The sequence below is a fragment of the Cetorhinus maximus genome, chromosome 8 (genome assembly GCF_964194155.1).
Source record: "Cetorhinus maximus chromosome 8, sCetMax3.hap1.1, whole genome shotgun sequence".
In the NCBI taxonomy this organism is placed as follows: Eukaryota; Metazoa; Chordata; class Chondrichthyes; order Lamniformes; family Cetorhinidae; genus Cetorhinus; species Cetorhinus maximus.
This window is the reverse complement of record NC_135886.1, coordinates 38564732-38583651: the sequence shown is the minus strand read 5'-3', so window position 1 is coordinate 38583651 and position 18920 is coordinate 38564732. Positions and strand designations below refer to the sequence as shown.

Below are 18920 nucleotides of genomic sequence, written 5' to 3'. Positions count from 1 at the left end.
AAAGCTCGGAATGCATGCTTGGACCATATATTTATTTATTGACCCTGATTAAAGGTGCCATTGATTTCTCTGTTGCCCCTCCTCCATTCTGCTCTGACACCGCATTGTCTGACTTGAATCTGGTGCCTTTAAATTATCACATCCCTAGAAGGCCTGAGGCATTCAAATTCGTGCTTTATTCTCCCTCAACACGTCTCCTGTCCTTGTATAGAGCTTTCCTGAGTAACTTCTTATTCTTAATATTGATTTTAATGATCCGGTGGGATTGGAGGTTCTTGTCCTACATTGTTTAAATCCAGAAATTGGTTGTGTGAAAGAGGTTTTCATCACCCTTTAAATTCCGATGTTCAGACAGTTTTGCAGTAGAGGCAGAATGTCTCATTGAGAAACACAATAAACATGGATAAATCTGAACTACAGTTTAACATGCTTTCCCTTGTTCAACAGACTCAGTCATGTAGTCCGTGTGCAGAAGGAGAATTCTTTGTGGATTGGTTCTCAACTCTTCTATAGTTATATAGTTCTACAGTAACAAATACTCGGCAACTCTGCTAAAGTGAATAGAGACTGAAACAATGCTCTAAGAAATCCCTATAGCTACCGTACCCAGGGGAGCCACTGGATGGCAGCATATTCTGGGTCTGTTCACTAGTTTTAAGCATCAGGTTTAGTTTGTCTAAGCCTTTTTTTATTATCGCAACAGGTCAATGTTATGCATATAGTATGTGGCTAAAGAGAGTTAGCATGCTTTTTGCTTTTGTGTGCCAATTTGCTTCTCTCTTTCAGCCTACAGCACTGGCTAGCACCAATGTGAAATAGAGAGCCAAATGTATAAGTCTCTCCCTGTTAGTACACAGCTTCACCCTTGGCAAGTCTTCAGCTGTGCCTCCTTGTGGTGACATACAGAACCTGGGTCCCTCGCGGCATCAGACTAAAGCTTCAGTGGAACTTGGAAGTTTGGCCGCCAGACAATACAGTGTGCAGGCCCACCAGCATGTGAGCATGACCTGGTACTCAGAACCAAACTCCCAGCTATGAGCAAACAGCTCCACTGCCTTGTGGATACCTCAATAGAGGTGAAGGCTAAGGGAGTTAACCCTGACAAAAAATCTGGAGTGGGGCCCAAAGGTGAATTGATGTCTAAATATGTCATCTTTCTGGCAATTCCTGCAACCAAGCCAGTATCAATCATAATGCTTTCAATTCGTTTGAATTTAACCAGGGAGGTTGAGGGGGTACCTACTTCTGGGCAGTCCAATATCTCCATAAATTTTACCCAAGTTTGCGCCCTGGAGAGGATCCTCCAGTTTTGCCGCAGTGTTTTTTGATGGGCCTCATGAAACTTTCTTGCGGACTGATTCCCAGGTGAGAACCCCTGGGTTAAACCAAATTCGCAGAGTTGTTACAGCACAGAAGAAGGTCATTCAGCCCATCGTGTCTACACCGGCCCTCCAAATAAGCCATCCACTTAGTGCCATTCTCCTGCCTTTTCCCAGTAACCCTGCACATTCTTTAGAAAACTAATTCTTTTTTGAATGCTTCAATTGAACGGGCCTCCACCACACAGTCAGGCAGTCCTTTCCAAACCTTAAACACTGACTGTGTGAAAAAGTTTTTCCTCATGTCGCTTTTGCTTCTTTTGCCAATTACTTTAAACCTGTACCCTGTCATTCTCAATCCGTTCACAAGTGGGATCAGTTTCTCCCTATCGACTCTGTCCAGACCACTCATGATTTTGAATACCTCAATTAAATCTCCTCCACCTTCTTTTCTCCAAGGAAAACCATCTCAATTTCTCCAATCATTCTTAACTGAAGTTCTTTATCCCTGGAACCATTCTTGTGAATCCCTTCTGCACTTTTCAATGTCTTTGCATCCTTCCTAAGTTGCGGCATGCAGACCTGGATGCAGTACATCAGCTGAGGCCGAACTAGTGTCTTATACAAGTTCAAAATAACCTTCTTGCTCTTGAACTCAATTCCCTTCTTCATAAAGCCTTGGATGCTTTGAGCCATGCTGTCGGCCTGTCCTGCCACATTTAATGACTTATGTGCATATACACCTAGGTTCCCCTGCTCTTGCACCTCCTTTAGCATTGTGCCCTCTCATTCTATATTGTTTCCCCATGTTCTTCCTACCAAAATGAAGTTACTTTGAAATGTAAATAACAGCAGCAGATCAGTGACGCAGCAGCTGAGCCTTGTGTTGAGATCCAGTGCAGTGCCTTGATGTTGAGAGAAGTCCAGGAATTTGAAACCATATTTGAGATAAGATCTATTTCTCACTCTGAGTCCCTTCCTTGGTTCCAAAATAAAATGCAACCTTTTAATAAAGCCCTTATTTTACTGAAGTTGCTCGCAGGAGGTATTGTGGCAGCTACTGACCAACCCCTAATCAGGATCCCTGTCCAGGCTTAACAGGCGCACCTCAATGCCTGGCTCCATTGCCAATTCTGAACAGAATGATGGAAGCATTCCAGTTATGCTCAATTTTATTAGCAGCATAGTCTGTAAAATCTTGGGCAGCGAGGCAAAATGGAACTAGAATATTTCATAGTGTCATTTTAAGAACTATGGAATGAAAGCACATTTTCTTGAGGAGAAAAGCCAAGGCCACAGTGGTCAAATGTGAAGATTAAAACAGCCCAGAGGTCATGTAGGAATAATAGCTACATAGATAACCCAGAAGGCTAGTGAATGCTGATAAACGGCATCAATAAAAACATACAAGCATAGACCCAAATGATGTAATATTGCAGCATAACAAATTCTGTTATGGAATGTCATGATTCTTACCTTTATTTTGAGGATTGCAATCTGCAATTTTTTTTTTCTTCTGTCAAAATTGAATCCCAGCCTCCATGCCTTTAATATGCTGAGCAAGAAGCTATTTTGAGAGTGCAGTGGGAGGTGGTTTGACCTTAATTAGGACCTAATTCTGTCAGTTGAGCTGCGTACAAAATCTGAAGATCAGAAATGTTAATTTCAAAATGCACCACTGCAAATATTCTCTAGGGTTTGCACGCCCCTGGAAGTGTAACAATACAGTGTGTGATTCTCATAATATCAACTTTTATACCAGAATGTACCCTCCACTTGCACCTTCAGTTCAATTTAAAAACCTAATAACTTTCCCGTGACCGTAATCATTTTAATAAGGATGTTGCATAATGATCCTGTCAGTTGTTTATCCCAGGGCCACTCGGCTCCAGACCTCATTATGGCCTTGATGCAACATGAACAATAGAGCTTAATTCCAGAGGTGTGGTGAGAGTGACTTGCCTTGACAACAAGGCAGCAGTTGACCAAGAATGGCATCAAGGAATCTTAACAAAATTGGGGTCAATGAGAATGCACTAGCTGGAGTTGCACCGAGCACAAAGGAAGATGGTTGTGGCAGTTGGAGGTTAATTAACTCAGTCCCACAATATTGTTGCTGGAGTCACTCAGGGCAGTGTCCAGAGACCTAGGTCACTTCAGCTGCTTCACCAATAACCACCATAAGGTCAGAAGTGGGGATGGTAGCTATGTTTGTGCAATGTTCAGATCCATTTACAACTCCATTCTGAGGCAGCCCGTGACCGTATGCAGCAAAACCTGGCCAACATTGAGGCTTAGGCTGGTAAGTAACATTCTTGCCACACAAGTGCCAGGCAATGGCCATCTTCAGCAAGCAAGAATCTAACCATCACTGAATTTCCCCCACCTTCAACATCCTGGGGCCACCATTAACGGCAAACTTGGGACCAGGCATACAAGTATTGTGGCTACAAGATTAGGCCAAAGGCTTGGAATTCTTCAGCAAATACCTCTTCTCCTGACTCCCCAAAAGCCTGTCCAGCATCTACAAGGCACAAGGAGTGTGATGGAGTACTCTGCACTTACCTGGATGAATAAAACTCCCAACAACATTTCAAGAAGCCGAACACCATCCAGGACAAAGAAGCCATCAACTCCCCCATCACCCACACTAAACATTACCACCGCCAGAGCACAGTGGCAGCAGTGTGTATGAACTACAAGATGCGTTGCAACAATTTGCCAAGGCTGCTTTGACAGCATCTTCCAAATCTAGCAGAGCAGCTGATGCATGGGAACACTGCCATCTGCCAGTTTCCCTCTAAGTCAAACGCCACCCCGACTTGGAACGAATAACAGAAAATGTTGGAAAAACTCTGCAGATCAGGCAGCATCTGTGGATAGAGAAACAGAGTTAACATTTCGAGTCCACATGACTCTTCAGAGCTCTGAAGAGGAGTCATACATACTTGAAAAGTTAACTCTGTTTCTCGCTCCAGAGATGCTGCCCAACCTGCTGAGTTTTTTCAGCATTTTCTGCTTTCATTTCAGATTTTCAGCATCCACAGTATTTTGCTTTTATTTTACTGACTTGGAATTAGATTGCTTTTCTGTCATGGTTGCTGGGTCAATAACCTCGAACTCCCTTTCTAACGGCACTGGCTGTGTCTCTGTCTCTCTATCTCTCAACCTCTTCTCAACTTGCTGACTCTCACTCCCCCATTCTGGTGCTCATCCTTCCCTTCCCTGGCTCACTTGACTCCTTTCTCTCTCACTCAGAAACCCTTCTCTCTTGACATGCTCCTTCTCTCTCTCTTTGTCAACGCTCCCTCTCTCCCCTCTCTCTTCGATTCCTTGCTTGTTCGTTCTTTCGTTCTCTTGTTCTCTCTCTCTCGTTCTTGACACCCTCTTCTCCACCCCCCCCCCCCCCCCCCCTCCATCACCTTTCCCTTCCACTCTCCCCTATTGATTTGAATCTGAATTCAGGAGCCCTTATCTAAAGCATTATCTGGTCCCATTACCCACTTTTTAAACCAAATTTGTAATTTTGTGTGTACAGTGCTCATATTGTGATATGCTTTGTTAAACTAGGGTGTAACACTAACGGACCTGCAGGAAGCTGAGAAGACATTCAGTCGATCTCGTGCTGAGAGACGAGCTCGGGAACAGCAGGAGAAAGACGAAAAGGAAAAACAAGATGTAGAAAAGCAGAATGAGAAAGAAAAGACATTAATTACGCAGGATACAGAAGAGTACAGGCAAAGATTGAATAGAAGCCAAGAGGAAGAGGTATGTTGAATTGATTGTGATATTTCCAACACTATAGCGTATTTGAAGAATTTAGAGCAGTCAAAAAGTGATGTAACCGAAAAGTGCTTGAAGCTGCTGCTGAAGCATAATTAATCTCTCGCCCCTGATGAAGGGCATTGAGACCAAAAGCAGCACCTTGACCGATACACTGACTGCAAACAGCTTACTCCTAACAGACTGAAGATTAAACCTGGTCTTGAAGCTTCAGCTTGCTAAAACAACTATCAAAATTTTCAGCATCGTTTGGTTAATGCAGATTGTTGTAAAGTTTGAAATCCATATGAGAGAGAGAAAGAAAGCACTTACCCAAAAGATTCTACTTTGCTTTATAGAATTCTTTGTTTATTCAGTTTTAATGCCAAAGCAACAAGGTTACTATATAATTGAACAAACTTATGAGAGTGGATTCAATTGGTCAGCACGGCAATGGCCTCTGTGCATCTCTTGTGAAGATTCCTGATGTAAGCATAATTTTATGATGTGGAACTGCAGTGATGTCATCCAATTGTCCAAGCAGCCAGCCATGTTAAACAACCAGCCAATCAGGAAATGAAAACACTAAAATTTTTGATGGAGCAATGTAAAGATTGGGTCGTAGACAAGGGGTGAAGTATCATGGTGTTATAATCCTAGACCAGACACCCAGGTTTTTGGTAAGATCCAGTTAGGGACCAATAGTGTTTTGTTTCCTTGCCACCTCCTCAGTCCTCCAAGACTTCTCCTGAGCCCTAACTGCACAGAGCTATCAAATGGCTCCTGGAATTAATAGTTAACAGCAACACGTTTGCTGCCTGGAGCCTGCTAACAGCAACACCTTTTCGATATGGCCTTTTCCTCTGCTGCAGAATGCTCACTCCCCCACCAATCACAACACGAGCTAAAACCTTGGAACTTTCTTAAGCTCCACCCATCTCCATGTAGACTTCCAGGGCTCACTGAGTGCTTTTAAATTAATTGTAGCTCTAACCCCCAAAACAAAACAAGTCTCTGGGCTGCATTTCTTTGCTAGCAGTGTAGGCACATTGTCCCCAATTGTCCAGTCATGTAAACCCACCTGCTGTTTTATGATCTTACATTTTTAGTTGTTAACCCCTTAAGACAACAGGGCCCCAGCCTTTTAAGTGTAATAGCCCTCGAGCTGCTTTAGTTGCATTTATCCCATTTTCTCCAGTTAAACTTTCCAGATTATTAAATATTACTCCTGAAATATTGCTATGAACAATGAGCTGGATGGGGGAAAAAAATTAGTTTTCAGAAAATAGTAATTACTGATAATGGAGATGTTTAACAACACTGCACAATATAAAATTATTTTTTTCAGAACCAAATCTGTTCACTAGTTATTGCTCAAATCGCTGTTGTAAATCCAGTTACACCTGATTCAACAAGGTGTAACTTTTTTATGGGGTTTCTAACAGCAATTATGAAGGCAGAAACGGGAAAGTTTTCACCATATCAACTGATTTCACAGGCTCTGGGAAGTTAGGGGGGTGGGTGGTTGCTGCGGAGTGACAGACCACAACTTCAACGTTAATCTGCTCTCAGTTAATTCTGAAGTCATGGTGAATTTCAGAAGGGTGAATGGAGAGAGCCTGCCATTGAAACCTGTGTAAAATCTCAGCCCATATATAATTCCTGGCCAGTATTTGACTGGCCTCTTACTTTCCAAATATTCCTTTCAGTTGTTTCACAGGTGATCTAGACAGGAATCTTGTGCCTTCAAGTAAATTGGAGCCCTAAAAATTAGGCCATATGGTAAACGAATTAGTCATTTGGTAGTACAGAACTTGAGTATTGCTGAAAAAAGAGACGTGCTTTTCGCCTTACATTCATCAGGACACTTTGCAAAAATACCAATATAAGGGGAAAGCAACAGTTTACACTGCATGCGAGGAGAGTGCAGATTGGTTGGCAAATTGACTTTGGTAGAGGTGTTGCTATGGAGAATGCATCAGTGATGATGACTGACAGTTAAATGCCAAGCATTATTTGAAATTTTAATCAGGCAGCTTGACCCTGATTTGTCAAAGCATTGCCCTGAGGAATGAGTCAGCGAATGGCTGTCAATTATTTTGTTTCGGTGTAATGTGTGTACATGGTCCTGTTATTTGCCGACAGAAAGAACCAGTGTATTAATATGTGTAGTTGCATTAATAGCTATCTGTGGGTAATGTTTTAGAGAGCATGTCAGAATTCTTGACTAGTTTTGCAAAAGGAAAATGGATATATACTTGGAGGGAAAAATTTGCTGTACTGTAGGGAAAGATCAGGCGAGTGGGACTAATTGGATAGCCTTTTCAAAGTGAAGGCACAATGAGCAAAAGGCCTCTTTGTGTGTTGTATGACTATCATTCATCACAATTTAACTATTTGGTGTATTTTTCACTGAATTCTCATTATTTCAGACAGTGACTTTGTTGTAATTACGTAGAATGATTTCACTGTGATGGTGTTCATTGAAGGAAAGTGATATGCATGATTTGGTGTTTTTTTAATTGGGATCACCTTTCCTTATTGTATCCTTTATTTCTTTATGTTCAAATTTTGTTTATTTGCTTCTGGTTCTGCAGATTGATACCACTTGCACACAAGCAGAAGTGTGACTTCAGTGCATTCTGTTGATAGAAAATAGCTAATTGAATTTGGCCTTGGATAATATTCTCTCCAACCTTTAATTTTTTTTTTCTGTGCCTCAGTGAATCATAGCACGGCTACAGCACAAAAGGGGTACGTTCGGCCCTTTGTGTCTGCGCCGATCGTTACAAGAGAAACTCAGCTAGACCTCGTCCTTTCCCTGTAACCCTGCAAATCTTTTCTCTTAGATAATTATTCAATTCCCTTTTGAAATCCATGATTAAATCTGACTCTGCCACACTCCCAGGCAGCACATTCCAGATCCTAACCACTTGCTACTTAACGTGGTTTTTCCTCATGTTGCCTTTGGTTCTTTCGCCTTTCGCCTTAAATCGGTGTTCTTGACTGGTCTTCCAATGAGAACAGTTTCTCCCTATCTACTTAGCCAGACTCTTCATGATTCTGAACACCAATCAAGTCTCCTCTCAACCTTCTTAAAGGAGAACAGCCCTAACTCCTCTAACCAATCCATGTAACTGAAGCCCTACACCCCTGGAACCATTCTTGTAAGTCTTTTCTTCAATCGCTTTGAACCCTACACATCCTTCCTAAAGTATGTTGCCCAAAATTTGACACAGCACTCCAGTTGAATCCACACCATGGTTTTATAAAGGTTCGCCATAACTTCTGTGCTTTTTGTACTCTACCGCTATGCCACCATCTTCCCCCCCTCACCACCCCCCCCCCCCCCACCCGCCCCATAATGTCACTGGACTAGTAATCCAGAGGCCCATTCCTCTGGAACATTGGTTCAAAACCCACCATGACAGCTGGTGGAATTTTAATTCAATTAACAAAATCTCAAATTGAAAGCTAGTCTCAGTGATGGTGACCATGAAACCATCATCGATTGTTGTATAAACCCATCTGGTTCACTGAAGTCCTCTAGGGAAGGAAATCTGCCATCCTTACCGGGTCTGGCGTACAGATGACTCCAGACCCACAGCAATGTGGTTTACTCTTAAATGGCTTCTGAAATGGCTAGCCTGCCATTTCAAGGGCAATTAGCAAATGGGCAGCAAATGTGGCCTTGCCGGTGATACCTACATTCTGTGGAAAAATAAATCAATCAAATGCCTCTATTTAAATAATCCAAGATCCCAAGTGCCGCATTAACCACCTGCTCAACTTATCCTGCCAGCTTTAACAATTTGTGCACATATATTTCCAGGCCCTTCTGCCCCTACTCTCCTTTATTTTTTATGGCCTCTCCTCATTCCTCCTACCAAAATGAATCCACTTCACACTGCATTAAAATTCATCTGCATGTGTCCACCCATTCCACCAGCCCGCCTGTCCTCTTGAAATCTATCAGTATTGCCCTCAAGTTCACAATCCTGCCAAGTTTTTTAATCACCTGTAAATTTTGAAATGTTGCCCTGCACACTTAAGCCATCCAGTGGCCCTAGTGCTAACCTTTGGGGAACCCCACTGTATACTTTCCTCCTTCTATCTGGCACTCAAGACAACTTTGCCCATGCTGCCTCCATCCTGTTTATTCCATGGGCTTTAATTTTACTGGTGAGTAGTATTTGGCACTTTTTATCAAATTCCTTAGAATGCACATGCAACAAATGAGGAGGGTATTCAGTAGTGCACATACCTCTGCCATGCTATATTAACCCAACGTTATTACAATTATGCAACTCTTCCCTGAGACATTTCCCTGCCTAGTTGATGCTCTGTATTTGCAAAGCTGAAAAAAATCTTTTTATCAAGACCTTCCATATCACTAAGGAAGCTTTAGACCAATCCACATCCAACAACCTGCTCTGAAAACTGTGCTCACATTTTGACAGCAGTGACAAATTCCACCATAGCAACTAAGACAATCCACAATGTTCTAAAACAATCAACAACATTCTAAATCAAACAACCCACAACACTGTTTAAAAAAAACAATTTCCCCAATGTTAATGGATGGATTCTTCTAAAAATTCCAGGATCTGGATCCACCTCTTTGCCAAAAACCTTTTCCATGGACCATACCTTACCAGGCATATTTTACAATCACTGATTATTGAAATGTGTTTGAGCATGGTTTAAAAAAAACACTTTGCAAAATGAGCAATTTTGTGTGAAATTAGCACCCAGATCACTGATTACACCCAAAACGGAAGCTCTATCCCAATCTATGACTCGAAATAAACATATAAATATATCATAGAAATGTTTGTAATTTTTTCCTAACAAGTATTCAGAAGTTTAAGCATTTTGTTTTCCTTGTAATCAGTCTGGGTATCGCCAATCACGATATACATCACAACCAGATAGTCCAGTTGCACCTCTCACGTCGCCTTCTACATCAGACAGCTTCCTGTATTCAGGCACCGAACAAAATCGGCTGAATGGAGTTATAGATCAAGCACCTTACATCTCGCACTCAAGGACTTTATCCAAGGAAATGGAGAGCAATGGTAATCTTTAAAACTGCTCAATAATCAATTATGTTTGTTGACCTCATAACAACAACTTGCATTTATGTAATGTATTTAATGTGGCAAAATGTCCCATGCGCTTAACAGGAATGTCATGGGAGTGCACATAAGGAGGCATTAGCCAAAATGACCAAAAGCTTGGTCAGAAATGTTTTCAAGGAGCATCTTAAAGGAGGAAAGAGAGGCAGAGGAAGAGAAGTCCAGTGCTTAGGGCCTCAACAACTGAAGGCACAGCAGCCATTGGTGAATAATTAAAATCAGGAATGCACACAATGAATCATGAAACCATAGCAAATGTTTTATGGTTTCCATATTAAACTGGCAAAAGAATGCTCAATGACTTTGTAGCACAGTATGCACTAAAAATATTCTAGCAAAAGTTTGCTGTATTTTGAGATTGGAATTTTTAGAACCCATCCCGTGATGAAACAGACAGAAAAGGATTTGTACTGAGCTCAGCTATTTTAGAGCATTTGCTATTTAGAAAGTCAATGTTTTCTCTTGATTTTATCTAAGTTTTATAAGTTGGTTGAATCTTTAAACAGTGTTCCTTTACAATGTAAACACACTGAGAACACTTATGTATTAAAAATGGCAGAGTGGTCTCAGCCATCCAAAGAAAGTGTTGCTGTAGGTGGCACCTGTGACAATAACGTTATATGACAGGATCAGGTAAAGGAAGATTCGTAACACACCTTTAGAACCATACAAATTTAAAAAAAAAAATAAAGTTATTAAAAAGTGTAAAGAAGCATAAATTTGCAAAATGCATAATGTCAAAAAGTAATTGGAAAAATCAAAAAGGACTATATATAAGATACTGACCAGTGGGTGACTTCAGCAATATGCAGCCTGCTTAAAGACAGTCCTATAAACTCCACAATTCAAACCAGAATATTCAAGGAAAATGATAAGACAGATAAGTGAAGCCTCAATAAAACCCTACAAAAGAACATAGTACAGCAGTTAAAGGGTAAGCCAAAAGCTCCTCAAAGAAGAAATAAAAGGCAAAAAGATGACTTTTTCAGCCCTTCAAAATGTCAGTTGAAGACGTAAGATTAGAGGTTGGAAGCTGAAACCAAAACTTTGGAGATAAACCAAAATTCTAGTGAAAACTGCAAAGTCTTTTTCGTCCAGCCAACCCCTTACTAAGATAACTTCTCTTGCACCATCCGCTGCCCCCCACCCCACCACTTTCTTGCTCTCGGCCCCCATTTCTCACTTTCTCCCTTGTCCTCCTTTGCATCCTTCCTCCTCCTCTTACTCCCATTTCCTTTTGCTCCACTTTTCGTCTTGCACCACTCCCATTCTCCCCCCCTCTCTCCCTCATGCATCTTGCTTCCCTTCTTTCCACAAATCCTTTCCCTCTCCCATGACAAGTAAAGTGTTCCTATATGAAAGATTGTTTGAGTTTATATAGTTTTCATAAGCATAGCAATGTCTATTATTAGTAGTGATTAATAACGAAAGGAGGTAGCTTTTTGAAGAGCTCTGTTTTGTGATTATTTGTTTTTAAAAGATGACTCTGAAAAAACAAATGAAGATGACAAAGATGTCAATGACAGACAACTGTCAATAAGAGAAAGACGACGACCAAGGGAGAAGAGACGATCTACTGGTGTGTCATACTGGACTCAAGATGTTAGTATTTCTCTCTGATATCCTACTATAAAAAATGAATGCTTGGCTTTGAAGAACCAGCATCTTTATTTGATGATACAATTGAAATGTGATGTTTCAAACTGACACTCGGATAATTAGCGTTAACATTTTTCTTCAGACGTTTCTATTCAAAATGGATTAAGCAGTAATGTAGAAATTGTATCGAGACTTCCTACTGAAACATCAAAAAAACTTACAAAAAAGTTAATGACATTTTTGAAAGCTACTCATTTTTTGATGGATGCTGTTTCTAGCATGACTTTTAAAAATTAATTAGCGGGACGTGGGCTTCGCTGGCTGGGACAGCATTTATTGCTCCTCCCTGTGGTGAAATTAAACTGTCAGATTAGAATGTGTGGTCAAGCAGACATCATTCTGACTGGGATCTTTTTTTTATTCATTCATGGGATGTGGGCATCGCTGGCTGGGCCAGCATTTATTGCCCATCCCTAACTGCCCTTGAGAAGGTGGCGGTGAGCTGCCTTCTTGAACCGCTGTGGCCCATGTGGTGTAGGTACACCCATAGTGCTGTTAGGGAGGGAGTTCCAGGATTTTGACCCAGTGACTGAAGGAACAGTAATATATTTCCAAGTCAGGATGGTGAGTGACTTTGAGGGGAACTTCCAGGTGGTGGTGTTCCCATCTATCTGCTGCCCTTGTCCTTCAAGATGGTAGTGGTTGTGGGTTTGGAAGGTGCTGTCAAAGGAGCCTAGGTGAATTCTTGCAGTGCATCTTGTAGATGGTACACACTGCTGCTACTGTATCGGTGGCGAAGGGAGTGAATGTGATGCCAATAAAGCAGGCTACTTTCTCCTGGACGGTGTCAGACCCCTTGCGTGTTGTTGGAGTTGCAGGTTAATTAAGTTTTGGGACATTCAGAAGAGATGCTAATTTTACTGATCGTATAACATTTTCTTTAAAAGAAAAGGAATGCAAGAATCGAATGAATTGCTTCACCCCTTCTTGATTTTTCGGATTGAAGTATAAGGTGGTGAACTTTGGTGAATGAAATGCAAAGATGAAGGAGGGCAAAGTGGAAATAGCTTTATTATGTAAAACAGTCCATATAGAAGGGGTGGTGGAAAGGAAGGAGAATTAATATGTTTTTGGGTGCTATATTTCTCCCCTGGGCTCATATCTACTTGTGATTGATGTGATGAGCAATATCTGTTGTTTGTAATAGCCTTGACTGAAATAGGATTTGGAAATCTAAATCCAATTCCTAGTGATGTACTGCAGTACAGGGTTAGTTGCTCTGTATCAAATTATGTATTTGGTTCAAGTAACTCAAATAGATGGAAAATGGTAAAAAAAACTATTGCATTAAAGAATGAATTTTCTCACCCCGAGCTCAATTGCCCAAAATAACCCTCAAGAAAATATACATGAATGCTTTGAATAATTGCTGGACGCTCATTTTTTCCAAATTGTTCCTAATACATCTTAAAATGGCAACAAGCAATTAGCTCTACTAGCCTGTGCCAGTCTTGGCCCTCCGCTCACGAAAATAATCCTGCTCACGTAACCCACCCTGCTTCCCACCTCCCCTTCAACCTCTCTTCCTTTATCTACCTATCCAATCTGATCTTCAACACGCAACATTTTTCCAACCACTAATGCTGAAAGTGAATTCCTATGCGTCACAACGCTGTATGAAACAGTTTCCCCTGCCCTCAGTCTGAATCTCTTGCATTTAATCTTGTGTCTATGGCTCCTTATTCTTGACCTTTTAAACTATAGGAAACTATCTGCTTCTATCTACTGTGTCCCATCCTTCCATAATTTTAAACACCTCTAATATGCAGCCCTTCTGAAAATGTACTGTGGAATTTGGACAGTTATTTGTTTACTGGTAATCAAACTTTGGACCTGTTATGTAGTTAGTGAGCGATGACAGCTACACTAAGAATCAGTGATTGTGGTGTATCTGCCAGCTCACCAGGGGATCTTCAGTAGACTATTGCAGTAAATACGTTGAAAATGTTATTTAAACATGGAGTGAGAAAAACATTTTTTTTGAAAATCATATGTCCGGGTATAACTTCAAGCATATTGGAGTTTTGAGCCTAAAGTCTTGTTTATACTACGAATTAGTAATTTATTTGAATATATTGTGCAGATGTGAACATATTTATAAGATTGTTCAAGAAACCATCCAGGCCGTCTTATTTATATGGAAAATTCAAACCTGGCTGTAACGTTTTTTTATGCGTAACAAAATAGTCATTTCCAAGAGTATTCTTTTGGATTCATGTTGAGATATAAATTGTTATTCGGTTTCTGAGCATAATTTTGCTTTTCTTTAGGGTGATGAAAATGATGGAAAAGGGGAAGAGAAAGACATCCGGGTAAGCTTGAGTTTAGAGATAATCCTCTAAGCAAGCATGAAAGAAAAAGATATTTTGCATTTTTTGGTGTATTGTTTTATCTTTTTATTTACCCTCAAGGTTTGCACTGGAAACAGTGCTGTAGAAGCATTATAGCCACCCGTGTAAAATACACTGTAGCCAATTTAAGACAAAACTGAATTTGTGTAATATTGTTGCAATGGGCAAGTATAATGGCAGTTTGTACTGAAAAATTTAACTGGGCAATATTACAAGCCTATTTCCTGCAAAAATGCTTATTCTTCAATTATTTCTTTGATGATTGCTACAGTAGAACATTGTGATATTGTGTCAAGTGACACTCAACACGGAGACAGTTAAAGGTCCAACAAGACAAAAGACTTTATTCTACCAGTATGCATACGGGGATATAGCTCAGAAGAGACTGTTCAACAAACAAAGTTTGCTTTGCACATTTATACATTTTATAACTGTGCTTGTTACTCAGGTATCCAGTCTGTCACATGAGCACAGACCGTACTAGACAATTACAGTATCGATGCCTTATTAGAAGACTAGACTAGTCTCCAGTTTGAAATAAACACTTCCTTTGTGAAGCTAATCAAGCTCCTGCTGCACCCATGTTACAGTGACCCTTTCCCTTGTGAATACAAACAGGTTCCCATTCGCAGCAATTATCTCTCTCTAATGTTAAACAAGTCTCTACTTTACATATGTTATCGTGATTATGACTCTTTGTGTAACTAAACTGCTCAAGCCTCCTAAGATAAAAGCAAAATACTGTGGATGCTGGAAATCTGAAACAAAAACACAAAATGCTGGAAAAACTCAGCAGGTCTAACAGCATCTGTGGAGAGAAAAACAAAATTAACATTTCGACTCCATATGAATCTTCAGATCTGTTTTTGCTCAAGTCTCCTCTCTGGGTTTTGAGCAGATTCTGAATTAGACTTGAATTAAATATGTTTTTAACCCTTTGCCTCAGCCTTGTGTCACCCTTGCACTAAGCTCCCAGCCTGCCAAGTACCTATATACCCTTCCACGTATCTGTCTAGTTTCCTAATTACTTTCTGTACTTATGTACCCTTACAACATGGTTATACCCAGGTAGTATCTATAAATGGAACATATTGACCGAGCTGAGATATCCCAGCGTCAGTTTTGTTCATCCAGATAAACGTATTTCTGGGTAATCAGCCATTGGCCTGTGTTCATTATTGTGTTGCTGAAAACGAAGTTAAAACATTGTACATCTAAGAAGCTTTCTTCAGTTTAAAAAGTAGCATTCCGCTCTGTATATTTTCTCTTTGGTACTATCTAACAAGTAGAAACATAGCAAATAAGAACAGGAGTAGGTCATATGGCCCTTCAAGCCAGCTCCTGCGTTCTGTATGATCGTGGCTGATCCGGTATCTCAATGCCATACTGCCACACTTTCCCATACCCCATGACACCTTTAGAGCCCAGAAATCAATCTCTTTCCTCCTTAACTATATTCAGTAACCTGGCCTCCAAAGCTTTCTGTGGTAGAGAATTCCACACATTCACCATCCTCTGAGTGAAGAAATTTCTCATCTCAGTCCTAAGTGGCATACCCCATATCCTGAAACTGTGACCCCTTTTTCTAGACCCCCAGCCAGAGGAAACATCATCCCTGCATCCAGTTTGTCCCACCGTGTCAGAATTTTATACGTTTCAATGAGATTCCCCCCTTGTTCTTCAAACTCCAGTGAACATAGGCCTAGTCAACCCAGTCTGTTCTCATGTGACAATCCTGCCATCCCAGGAATCAGTCTGACGAACCTTCACTACAATCCTTGGCAAGTATATCCTTTCTTAGGGAAGGAGGCCAAAACTACACACACTACTGCAGGTGTGGTCTCACCAAGGTCCTGTGCAGCTGCAATAAGACGATCCATGCTCCGCACTCAAGCCCTCTCAAAATGAAGGCCAACATAACATTTGCCTTCCTAACTGCTTGCTGCATTTGCCTTTTTGGCTTCAGTGACTGGTTTACAAAGTACAATGGGACCTGGGTGACATCAACATTTCCCAATCTATCACCATTTAAATAATGCTCTGCTATCCTGTTTTTAGAACCATAGAAAAGTTACAGCACAAAAGGAGGCCATTCGGCCTATCTTGTCCATGCCAGCCCGAGGACACCCAGGTGCCCTTTCTAATCCCACCTTCCTGCACCCGGCCCATAGCCCTGCAGCTTACAGCACTTTAGGTGCAGATCCAGGTACTTTTTAAAAGAGTTTAGAGTTTCTGCCACTACCACCAACTTGGGCAGCGAATTCCAGACACCCACTACCCTCTGCATAAAACAGTTCTTCCTCATGTCCCCCCTACACCTTCTGCCACTTATCTTGAATCTATGTCCCCTGGTTCTAGAATTCTCCACCAAGGGAAACAATTTTATCCTGTCCACTCTATCTATTCCCCTCATAATTTTGTACACCTCAATCAAGTCACCTCTCAGCCTTCTTTGTTCTAAGGAAAATAACCCCAACCTATCCAATCTCTCCTCATAGCTACACTTTTCTAACCCTGGCAACATTTTTGTAAACCTCCTCTGCACTCTCTCCAGAGCTATTACATCCTTCCTGTAATGTGGTGACCAGAACTGCACACACTACTCCATCTACACACAAGTTTCCATCTTCATCTCTGATAGGTCCCACTTTTTCCTTAACTAACCTTTTAGCATTAATGTATTGGTAAAACATCTTTGGGTTATCTTTAACTTTACTTGCTAATCTTTTTTCATGCCCTCTCTTTGATTTCCTTATTTCCTTTTTTACTTTGTCCCTGCACTTCCTAAAGTCATCTAGGCTATCTGCAGTGCTTAGTTCTTTGTGCCTATCGTACTCTTTCTTTTTCTGTTTGATCTTCCCCTGTCTTCCTCAACACAACCAGGGGGGTCTAGATTTGGCAGTACCACTCTTATTTTTGTAGGGGATATGACTACTTTGTACAATTAGGATCTCGCTTTTTAGTGCTTCTCACTGGTTTTCCACTGTTTTATCCTCCAGCAGTGCTGTCCAGTCCACCTCCACCAAGTCGCTTCTCATTTCTGCAAAATTTGCCTTCCCCCAGTTCAAGGCTTTTACTCCTGCCTTATCTCTGTCCTTTTCCATGGTAATGCTAAATCTAACTGAATTGTGATCACCGTCCCCGTTATGTTCGCCAACTGTCACTTCACTCACTTGCCCTTCTTCGTTCCCCAAGACTAGGTCTAGAATTGCATCTCCTCTCGTTGGGTTTGTCATTAATTGGTTGAAAAAATTTTCCTGGACACACTGCATTAATTTTTCTCCCTCAGTGCTCCTTATATTGTTTGAATCCCAGTTGATATTAGGATAGTTGAAGTCTCTGACTATTATTGCCCTCTTGTTCTTACAAGCAGAAATTTGCCTACATATTTGTTCTTCTATCTCCTTTCACTATTTGGGGGTCTGTAGTATACTCCCAGTAGTGTGACTGCCCTTTTTTTATTTCTAAGCTCAATCCATAAAGCCTCGTTTGTTGACCCATTTAGTATATCATCCCCTCTCACAACTGGAATTGATTCTTTAACCATTAGTGCTACCCCCCCCCCCCCCATTTTTTATCTCCTACTCTATCGTGTCTGAAGACTCTATAACCAGGGATATTAAACTGCCGGTTTTGTCCCTCCTTTAGCCAGGTCTCCGTTATAGCAATGACATCCTGCTGCCATGTGTCTACCTGTGCCCTTAACTCATCTACCTTGTTTGTAATACTCCTTGCATTGAAGTATAAACAGTTTAGCCCCGTCAATTTCCCTTGCTGGACACTTTGTAAACTTTGCTTCTCCTGTAACTCCATGTCGATCACAACGTCCTTAACTAATGTTCTACCTCCATTTTTCTGATCTGAATCTGACCTATCTTATCCTGCTCCTGGGATCCCATCCCCCTGCCACACTAGTTTAAATACTCCCCAACAGAACTAACAAAAGCCCCCGCAAGGACACTGGTCCCAGCTCTGCCTGGGTGCAGCCTGTCCGGTTTGTACAGGTCCCACCTCCCCCAGAACCGGTCCAAGTGCCTCAAGAATCTGAATCCCTCCTGGCTACATCGTCTCTCCAGCCACGTGTTCACTTGGTCTATCCTCTTATTCCTGCTCTCGCTAGCACGTGGAACTGGGAGTAACCTGAGATTACTACACTTGAGAGCCTGCATTTTAATTTATCTCCTAACTTCCTGTACTGAGCTTGCAGGTCCTCATCCCTTAGTTTACCTATGTCGTTGGTACCAATGTGTACCACGACCACTGGCTGTTTACCTTCCCTCCCCAGAATGTCCTGCAGCTGCTCCGTGACATCCTGGACCCTGGCACCAGGGAGGCAACATACCATCCTTGATTCACGTTTGTGGCCACAGAAGCGTCTGTCTGTGCCCCTAACTATTGAATCCCCTATCACTATAGTCCTGCCACTTGTTTTCCTCCCGCCCCTCTGAGCAGCAGAGCCACCCACGGTGCCGTGAACTTGGCTGTTGCTACTTTCCCCTGAGAGGCCATCACCCCCAACCGTATCCAAAGCGGTATCTGTTAGAGATACCAAAGTGGAGAACTTCACACTTATCGACGTTATACTGCATCTGACATGTATTTGCCCACTCATTCAACTTGTCTAAATCCCCTTGAAGCCTCTTAACATCACCCTCACCACTCACATTCCCACCTAGTTTTGTGTTGTCAGC

General features: G+C 41.5%; 1 protein-coding gene across 4 annotated transcripts in view; it reads left to right on the top strand.

Moving 5' to 3' along the window:
* The window catches only part of LOC144683564 (protein phosphatase 1 regulatory subunit 12A-like), a 301353-nt gene that overhangs the window by 192782 nt on the left and 89651 nt on the right, over window positions 1-18920 (top strand). For all 4 annotated transcript variants that reach the window (XM_078546708.1, XM_078546707.1, XM_078546709.1 and 1 more), the window contains 4 exons: window positions 4890-5087; window positions 9976-10159; window positions 11700-11821; window positions 14149-14190. In XM_078546708.1, coding sequence (XP_078402834.1) covers window positions 4890-5087; window positions 9976-10159; window positions 11700-11821; window positions 14149-14190 — 546 coding nt within the window. The remainder of the gene's footprint in view (window positions 1-4889; window positions 5088-9975; window positions 10160-11699; window positions 11822-14148; window positions 14191-18920) is intronic.